The sequence below is a fragment of the Pundamilia nyererei genome, unplaced genomic scaffold, assembly GCF_000239375.1.
Source record: "Pundamilia nyererei isolate P.nyererei 1_Seehausen unplaced genomic scaffold, PunNye1.0 scaffold00098, whole genome shotgun sequence".
NCBI classification, from domain to species: domain Eukaryota; kingdom Metazoa; phylum Chordata; class Actinopteri; order Cichliformes; family Cichlidae; genus Pundamilia; species Pundamilia nyererei.
The window spans coordinates 26465-36142 of NW_005187499.1; the positions used below are offsets into that span (position 1 = coordinate 26465).

Below are 9678 nucleotides of genomic sequence, written 5' to 3' on the forward strand. Positions count from 1 at the left end.
TGAAGTAATGGCTGTGTAAGGTATCTGCCTTTTTTCTTTAGAGGGACATAGATCTGACAGTCATCAGCATAAAAGTGGAAAGCAATGCCGTGCTTTCTCAGTACAGAACCAAGAGGAAGCAGATATAAAGAGAAGAGGAGGGGGCCTAGAACTGAGCCCTGTGGGACACCACACAAGAGGGGAGCGGAAGACGACACATAGTCACCAAGACTGACACAAAAAGTTCGCCCCGCAAGTAGGACCTGAACCACTCCAGTGCTGTGCCCCTAATGCCCACCCAGTGCTCCAAACGAGAGAATAAAATGGCATGATCCACGGTATCAAACGCAGCTGTCAAATCTAAAAGCACAAGAACAACACAGTCCCCAGCATCAGTCGCTAAAAATATGTCATTAAAAACTTTTAAAAGGGCTGATTCAGTGCTATGAAAGGGTTTAAAACCAGACTGGAAAACCTCTAAAACATTTTGCTTTTCCAGGAAGGCCATTATTTGGCTGTAAACTACCTTTTCAAGAATTTTGGAAAGAAAAGGTAGTTTGGAGATAGGCCTGTAATTTGCAAGAACCGTAGGATCAAGAGCAGGTTTTTTAATCAGGGGTTTGACTACTGCATGTTTAAAATCTGGTATAAAGCTGGTATAATCACATTTCCTCAGGGACTTAAAGACCAGATTAGGTATTGCATAGAAAAGCAAGATCAGTTTGAAAGGTGAGCAATTCAAGCAGAAATACTAACTGATATTCACTGAGAACTATTCAAGTACTTTAAAAACACTTTTCCAACCCCCATCAACACCTGACTTCGCTGTCACACAGTTACTGTAAACTTTTGCAGTTAGCACTAGAGCGCGTTTTCTTTGAGAAAACAGAACAAAACCGAGAGGTTTTCGAAGAAAAGTGAAAAGTTCTGCATTTGTCAAGCAGCTGACTTGAACAAGCAACCAAGCATGCACTACAATCAGAAGAACTGCAGTAAAGGCCAATCACCCATGCTCTAGCTGTAGGCTTCAGGCAGTCAAACAAACAATCAAAAATAAACATTTTTATTATCATGCTAGCCCAATTATATTTGAGCCTCTGGAAACGAGGATTGCATAAAAAGCGTGTCATTTCTAATCTTTCTAATCGTTCTTTGACACACCTCTGACTTGATTTGTCAGTGCTGCAGCTTCTATATATTTCTCGCGGGTTTTGGTCAAAAGAGAGAAATTACCAGGCAAAGCCGATTTTCACCATAGGGTTCTTGGCTTTTCTCTTAGGGATGTATTCAGGACCCTCTGGTTCCTCTACCTCCTCCTGGGCTCTGCCTCTGTCGGTATTCTGGGTCTGCTCGCTCCTCTGCGTCTCCATCCTGGAGCAGGCAGCAGGGGAGACGTGCAGCCGCAGGCTCGGACACACGGCCCGGCTTTGACTGCTCTGTCTGAGCACCCACCGGCCGGAGAAAAGGTACATACCTGTTGACACAAATTACACCAGTACTTTAAAAATCTTACTTCATTTGCGACCACGTCGATATGAAGTCTTTTAAAGTGCTAAACTAAAGCATATAAAAGGTTATTTACAAAAATAACTATAACTATATTAAAATAAACAACTTATCGCCGCCGAGAAAAAAAATATAATTCCCTTAATTGTGACCTTTTTTATAACGAATAAAGCCAATAATTAAACCTTTCAGTGTTGTCCGGACTGTATTCACTGTGGACGCCGCCATGTTTGTTGCGTAATTGAAACGGACATGCGCAGTCGCAACAACGGGAGCTGCCGCCACCTAGTGGTACTCATTTAGATTTTGTATTATTTTAATGCCGCAGGCAACACAAAGACACATGAAGCAAATTTGTGTTTTTCAACATTTTATTCATTGTTCCAACATTTCATTCACAAAATCATAATTATAATACAAAAACACTTTAAACCATGGACGTAAACCATGCTGTATGCTTATAATATACAGTTATTCAAAGTCAACAATAAACTAAGTCAAAGAGAAGTGAATAAACAGCTGGAGAAGAGGCCAGTATATTTACATCTGTTTTTGTTTTGTTTTATCTTTTTAAATCTAAAGAATATTTAGATAAATCCTCGTATCTTTGTACAGCAGCGAAACATCTCCAATGCCACCATTATGAGCATTAAACACACTATGAACAATAACTCTTGTTTGCCACAAAGAAGCAGGGATCAATTTGAGGACAGGAGTTTAGTCTTCCAGGATGTAGTTGGGGTTTACAACCAGAACAGATTCCTCTTCTGTGCTCGCAGACTCTGAGCCCTTCAGCCCAGCCTGAGACAGCTGGATGAGGATGTGATCCTTGAGGAAGAGATTTGTGTGGGAGATCGTATAAATGAACATGTCTGCACTTAGAGAATCGCTGACTCATTATCTTTTCACATTTTAAGATGGTAGACTTACATAGTGCACCAGCCTGTGGATGACCTTCTCTATCAGCCCCTTCCTATTGATGAGCTCCTCCTCAGAGTCGATCTCTGACTCGATCTCCTTCAGATACCAGTTGACCACTGCACTTTTCTTCAGATCCTCCTCTTCCTCAGCTGCAACACAGATTAGCAAGAAAAATGTGAGAAGAAAAAGAAAAAGAACAGTGACAGAACAGACAAGGAAATGAGGTGGAAAACAGACTGGAGGGAGGAACATCTCTCACCATCCTCTGCTCTGCGCAGATGCAGGACGAGCAGGTTGGAGATGCGTTTGTACTCGGCGAAAGACAGACGAAGAGATGGTTTGGACTGGCTCCCAGGCTCGCCGTGGCCATTGACACCGTCAGCGTGTCCATTAATTCCATTAGTAAGGCCAATGACACCATCCACGTTTCCATTTACTCCATTCGGGACGTTACCTGCAAAGATGCAGAGAAGAGTTTACGTTAAATAAACAGCGGTGATGCACGGTGTCATTTCACATCTTCTCTATATTGATAGTACCTTCTTCCTGCTGCTCCTCCTCTTCCTCCACTTCATCCTCCTGTTCCAGGTTGATGTCTGGCGTCTCCACTCTGATGATAGATTTGTTCAGAAGACGGAACGCTTCCTTCACGTGTTTGGGCTGAACCTAGAAGCATGGGATGAAAGGGCAAGAGTTAATTCACAGTTTGGCCTTTTATTTTGAAAGGATGTCTTTTTGTTCCCCTCATTTTGGTTGAAGTGATACTCAGGGTGGTTTTGCAGTATTAAATTTTATCAACCACACTCAGTATCGAGTGTTGCATGAATGAAGCTTGTGTGTCTTCGCACGTACCTCATCACAACAGTGCATACGTGCCATGGCCTCTGAGAGGCGGATCATGCTCTCCAGCTGTCGCACAGTTATCCTCCAGGCAGATTTGGACACGCCCCCTGAGCCGTCACGCTGGCGGAGACGCTTGTACTGCTCGACGATGAACTCTTCTGATTCGCTGGAAATCTACGGAGGTCCAAAAGTTAATAGAAAGGAAATGTGTTAAACAGTAAAAACTGGGTCGCTGGTGTCGGCGTGTGGGGACACCAGCACACCCACCTTGGGTTTGAACTGCCTGGCGAAGAGCAGGTATCTGCGGATCTCATCCAGGGAGTACAGTCTGTCCACCGACTCCTCCACACGGGAGTGCAGATCCACGATGCGTCTGGCGATAGCGTAGTCCGTCACCTATGACAGGTGCAAATCGTTAGCTGCAGTATTCAACTAAATTACCATATTAAAAAAAAAATGGACAAAATAAAAGACATGAATAGAAACAACCAGTAAGCACAGGATGCTCAGACTACGCTCATTTCCATGTACCTCATTGCACTCGTCCACCAGGATGAAGAAGAGATCAAAGCGGCTCATAATGGGAGCGGTCAGGTTGACGTTCTGCTTCAGACTCTTGCTGCGGTCGTAGCGTCCGCTGACAGGGTTAGCAGCAGCCAGGATGGATGTGCGAGCGTTCAGGGTAGCCTGAGGAGAGAAGCGGAGGAACAGTCTGGTTATTCTACTGCAGAGACGAACGATCGAATATGATAGCAGTGTAACTTCCGCTTGTGCTGCATAAACGCGAGTGTTTAAAGCATAAAGCTTTGAAAGCGTCACCTTGACTCCAGCTTTGGTGATGCTGATGGTCTGCTGCTCCATGGCTTCATGGATGGCCACCTGGTCTTTGAGGTCCATCTTATCAAACTCATCAATACAGCAAACACCCTGAAATCAAACCAGTTAACAAGTTTTACTTGCACTAATTACATAAAGAAACTTTTTTTTTTTTTAATATAACAATACACTGTTCACTGTTCTTCAGAACTCATGACACTCACATTGTCGGCGAGCATCAGAGCTCCAGCCTCGATGACAAACTCATGTGACTCCTCGTCTCGGACCACGGCCGCCGTCAGACCTGCAGCAGTGCTGGCCTTGCCGCTGGTGTACACCGCTCTGGGACTGAACTCCTCCACGTGCCTACACAGGCACACACACACACTCAAATCAACACTGCTGTACAACAAATGTCTACAGCAAAGAGAGCACTGAAAAGTGTTTGTGCCAGAAGATGGAACAAAGAAAAGCTTTATGCAAAGCTAATCAGTGAAGGTGGAAACTGTAGAACGTACTTGAGGAACTGGCTCTTGGCAGTGCTCGGATCTCCCACAATGCACACGTTGATGTCTCCTCTGAGCGAGGTCCTTTCCATGGTCGTCTTGGGAACGCCTCCAAAGAGCATCAGCAGGATGCCGCGCTTCACCTCATCGTTACCTGCACCATCACGTTAACGTTTAACTCACAAGTCACAGCTTTGATAAAGAACTACGAGAGCGTCCTCCATTGGAGAAAAAGGCTAGACGGGGGGGTTCGATCACTGACCGTGGATGGTGGGGAAGAGGCTGGTGCACAGGTTGTGGTACAGGTTCTTGTCCTGGCTCATCTCAAAAACCTTCTCCCACTCTTTCTCTGTCATTTGGCTCTTAATGCTTTCAGCCGTCTGCTCCTCCTCCCGCAGCTCTTTACCGCCAAACTGTGATAAAGACGGCACACATTTGTAATCACACAGAAAGATTTGTAGCCGTTTGCATTTTTAGACACATGGGCGAGCGCTTCTTACCCGTGGGTTGGTTGGCGCCACGTTGCAGGCCAGGAAGGCCAGCCTGTATGACAGCTCTCTGACTCCCAGAGCTTTCAGTCCTCTCAGACCATCAGACTCAAAGCCCTGAGGACCTCCTGCTATACGGGTACTGGTCTCTGCTCGCACACCTGGAAGTAACATCCATACAGTAATGAGAACCAAAACAAAACACCACAAGACATAGTTTTGACCATAAATGGTTAAAATTTTAAAAAGTACCAGGTGTGCTGAGCTGTGAGACATCCGGCACGACAATCAGGGTCCCAGTGAAGTCACAGCGGTCTCCAGCCTGAGCCGTCTCCACAGCCTCTGCCCTCAGGATGATCTCAAGAGAGCGTGGGATCGAACCACGAGGCAGCTCCGCCTGCGTCTCCTGGATACGCACCTGGATACACAAACAGGGTACACAGGGTCAAAATCAGACTCATTCATCCATGCAGACAGACATCCTTTATCACAGTTACCTTCTGAAAGTCGATGAACTTGGATTTGTGTGTGTCGAGGTGGAAGCGGGAGCGGTTGTTGCACACGGGGTTCCTGCAGATGGTCGGAGGAGAGTATTTGAACTGCTGAGAGACATCTTTGATCACTGCCTGGCAGTCCATGCACAGGAAGGTACCGCTCACCTGCACCAAAGGAAGCAGGATGGGTTTAATGACAAAAGACAAGCGTACCGCAACTGAACTTTGTATGTCTTCTTCACTGATATAAACATCTCACCAGCTCAGGATGGACTGGGTGCGTTCTCACCACCTGACCGCTGATTCTCACCAGGCTGCCAATACGCATGGAGGACAACTCACGGATCCTATTTATTTATTTAACACAGGAAAAGGATCAGATTTGGCATTTCATTCCCGTTAACATTTACCAGTGAGAGATGCCTCATTCCTGCTTCATGCACCACAACTTAAACACCATTTTGTTCCAATTGATTCAAGCCAAGCGGACATTTCTACAACTATCTTTGCACTAAAGCAATCTAGCTGCATAAAGGGCAGCTCAGACCAGATAAATGGAGATTTACATGGTGGTTTGGTTAACAGTGCCTTACTTGTGTCTGGTGGGCAGCTCCTCGATAGCGACGTAGAACTCTTTGTTGAGGGGGACGTTCCCGTGATCCCGAGCAAAGTTGCGCACTGCTCTGCAGAGGTAGGGATACACTCTGGAAACAGACAATCCTTCAGGTTACCCCACAGCTTATTTCCACAGCACTGAACTGATGGTTTGAAATGCAGCAGCGCACTCTCCCACCTCAGTATTTAGATGAGATATGATGGAAGCACCTATGACTTGGTGGGCTTGCTCACCTGTAGTACTCCTCCTGGATGGTGGTAGCCAGTTCCTGGTTGAAACCCTCCAAGTCGGTGAAGCTCACCAGTAGGGTGTTCCTCTCAGGCCTGATCAGCTCCTCGGCCTCCCGGACATACTTCACCTCCCCATCCCCGCTCTGAAATCTGCAGGGTGACGCAGGAATCGGGCGAGAGTTAAGAAAAGCAGTGAAAAGACACCAATAGCAGCCGATCAAAGTAGCACTCGATCCTTATAATTGCTGATTAAAAGAGCGATGTCAAGCCAAGCACGTTTCGGCCGACAACAATACGACCCCGTCGCTGCTGCCTCACTTACTCCTCTAAGAAAGCCTGGAATAACTTCTGGCACTTCTCGGCCAGCTCGTCCTTCACCATCGCCCCGGCAGTCTCCGCGGTGGCTGTGGCGACATCCATGCTGCAAGTCCGTCAAACTGCGACAACAAAAAGATACAAAAACAAGTTTGCAAAACAGACACGAGCTGCTCCTCTCTGACACACAGCACGCTCAGCTCCGGACAACAGAGAGCCCGGTTTCGCGCGAAAAGCGAGACCACGTGATGTTTGGCGCGCCGCTTTCGACCAATGTGCGACGTTATGGAAATATCTCTGAGCTCGTAGCCAATTCGAAGCGGAAACGTAAATCGACGCGGGGTCCTGCTGCCCGTTTTCCCGCGGTACGCTTCCTGTGCTAACCAATAGCAGCTGTAGACGGGGAGAGACCGAGCTGTTATCTCAGTGTGCGCGTGTCTTTGACGAGCACGTGCGTTAAACAGATAGGCTATAAATGAAGAATGAGCTGACTGTCAGCGTCACAGTGAACTTAGCACTTGAGCCATTTCCGGCCAAAATATTTAGGCAATTTAAAAGTATGTCGTCATAATTATCATCATCATCATCTTCTTCTTCCTTCTTTCTTCCTCATTGGATCATCCAGCTTCATCTATGAATCGTCTGTTTTCCTTCTGCTTGCCTCCTCCATACTTAGCATCCTTTGCCCAGTATATCTGCTCTCCCTCCTCTGCACATGTGCAAAATATCCCAGTCTTGCCTCTCTTACTTTGTCTCCAAACCGATCAACCCGCCCTGCCTCTCTGATATACTCATTCCTGATCGTGTCCATTCTGGTCACTCCCAGTGAAAATCCCAACTTCCAGCTCAAACTGTCCCAGTGTAACCTGCAAACTTGATATTCCATGGAAACTCCTGCCTGACCTCATCAAAACAAGAGGGGGATCAGAGCCAATCCCGGATGTAATCTCACCCCCACCTTGAACACATCTGTCACTCTCACCCCTCTCTTGCTGTCCTGATACATGTCTTGCACCACCCTCACATATTTCTCTGCCACAACCTCATGCTGTACCACGGTATCTCTCTCACCACCCTATCAAATGCTTTCTCTAGACCCATGTAGTCACAGTGCAACTCCTTTTGACCTTCTCTGCACTTCTCCATGAACACTCTCCAAGAAAACATCACATCTGTAGTGCTATGAAACCATAGTCCTGCTCACTATCACATTTCTCCTCTTAACATAGTTTCAGCAACTCTCCCTCTGTAGTTACAACAGCTCTGCATATCACCACTGTTCTTGAAAACTGGTGCTAGTATTCTTCTTCTCCATTCCTCAGGCATCTTGCTTTCCAGAATTGTGTTAAACAATCTTGTTAATGCACCCACTGCCCTTTCTCCTAGTCATCCCCATACCTCCACAGGTATGTCCACTCACCCTTCTTCATAGCTACGTTCACTCCTTCCTTACTAATCCTCTGCACTTTCCTCTCATTTCCTCATCAGCCCCTCAAAGTACTCCTTCCACCTTATCAGGACATTTTCTTCACTCGCTAATACATTTCCATCTCTATCTTTAACCACTGTAACCTGTTGCAAATCTTTCCCAGCGCAATCTCTCTGCCAAGCCAACATGTTTTTTCCCCCCTCCTTTCCTAGTACAACTCACTGTAAGCCTTTTCCTTTGAGTAGAAGCTACTCCCAGCCGCTCCCTTATTTTTAATTTTGCAGTTTTACAATGGATGCTAAACACCAAAAGGGGATTTGAGTTTGAGTAAATGTACTTTGATTTAAAAACCGAAAGCATTTTACTGCTGCACATCTGCGGTGAAGCTGTTTTAACTGCTTTATACAAGCCTACATGTCATTTGTCTCTTCCACTAGTGGTTTCCATCCAAAGAAACAAGCTGCTCCAGAGGTCACCAGCTAGAAGTGAGAATTTGTTAGATGGGAATAAAAGACTGAATTAAAAAAAAAATATTCCCAGATCAACTTATTTGATGCAGTAACGAATGTTTTTCTGTGTTTGTGCCTCAAAGGTTTAGATGAAAAACTCATCGCACAGCCTCACACATTGTGTTGTAAGCATTTGTGTGTTTTGCAGTAAATATTATTTTGTAAAGTACTGCTCATGTTTGTGAGGTGAAGGGAGTAAAGTTACAAGTATATCGTCAAAACTGTGCACAAGGACACAAGTAATTGGATTCAACTTGTAAATGTACCACGTGACCACTGGGGGGCAGTGAACACTCACGTTTCTGCATATTTTTATTTTACATGTCAGCTCAGCCAGTGTCAGCGCCTACTAGGTATCTATGTGTTGCAGGGGTGATGCTATCCATGATATGGTGCAGGTCTATATTGCATCATTTCTAAAAGGAAAGTAGTACTACAGTCACTACAGACAGTAAAATAATACAATTTTTCCAAAATTGTTTTTCTTATTTATAGTTTTGCACGGGGACTAGAAAGATACAACTTCAGCTGAATGGTTAATTTTGCACTATGTGTCTGTGTATACTTGTTCCACTCTATTGTTGTAGTTCTGTTAAAACAGTGCAGCTATGGGACAGCAGGCATTGGTGGAAGGTTGGAGTACAAGTTTGTAAGTAAAGGTGCTGTTAATAAAGTTACAACAGTAAAATGAGAAACCACCGACGGATCATGTCCATGTTGTAGAGAGCATTACAGTCCCTGCTTCTTTGTTTTATCACGGTGGCTCCTCGAGACTGGAAAGAACAGCTATTGTGACCTTGTATTCACATCAGTCACAGCAGAATTAAAAAAGTAGAAAAAAGTCGACCAAATGAACCCAACACCAAACAGGCACACCTGAGGAGTCCCCACAGACAGTCATCTTGACCCGTGACGTTTTCTCATTTTAATTTCTTTAGACAGTGGGGACAACCAGAGGGTTTTCTGAAAGAAAAACTCACTGAAATGCAGCTTTTATATATATATATATATATATAAGTCTAAATG

General features: G+C 45.3%; 2 protein-coding genes across 2 annotated transcripts in view; both read right to left on the minus strand.

Annotated features, from left to right (window-relative positions):
* si:ch73-71c20.5 (PNKD metallo-beta-lactamase domain containing) overlaps positions 1 to 1756 on the minus strand; it is a 4214-nt gene extending 2458 nt beyond the window's left edge. The window contains exons 1-2 of the mRNA XM_013912701.1: positions 1671 to 1756; positions 1213 to 1453 (exon numbers count right to left, since the gene is read on the minus strand). Of these exons, the coding sequence (XP_013768155.1) occupies positions 1213 to 1453; positions 1671 to 1713 (284 nt within the window). The 5' untranslated portion in view covers positions 1714 to 1756. The remainder of the gene's footprint in view (positions 1 to 1212; positions 1454 to 1670) is intronic.
* Positions 1757 to 1842: 86 nt separating this feature from the next.
* Positions 1843 to 7105, minus strand: mcm6 (minichromosome maintenance complex component 6). Its single transcript, XM_005740169.1, has 18 exons — positions 6722 to 7105; positions 6403 to 6549; positions 6147 to 6257; positions 5813 to 5900; positions 5557 to 5718; positions 5312 to 5477; positions 5072 to 5220; positions 4834 to 4984; positions 4584 to 4725; positions 4290 to 4431; positions 4069 to 4176; positions 3781 to 3936; positions 3517 to 3645; positions 3259 to 3423; positions 2946 to 3072; positions 2666 to 2860; positions 2416 to 2555; positions 1843 to 2313 (listed from the first exon to the last, which is right to left on the minus strand). Exons 1-18 carry the CDS (start codon positions 6817 to 6819, stop codon positions 2203 to 2205), a joined length of 2487 nt encoding a protein of 828 aa, XP_005740226.1. The 5' UTR covers positions 6820 to 7105; the 3' UTR covers positions 1843 to 2202.
* Positions 7106 to 9678: the final 2573 nt, after the last annotated feature.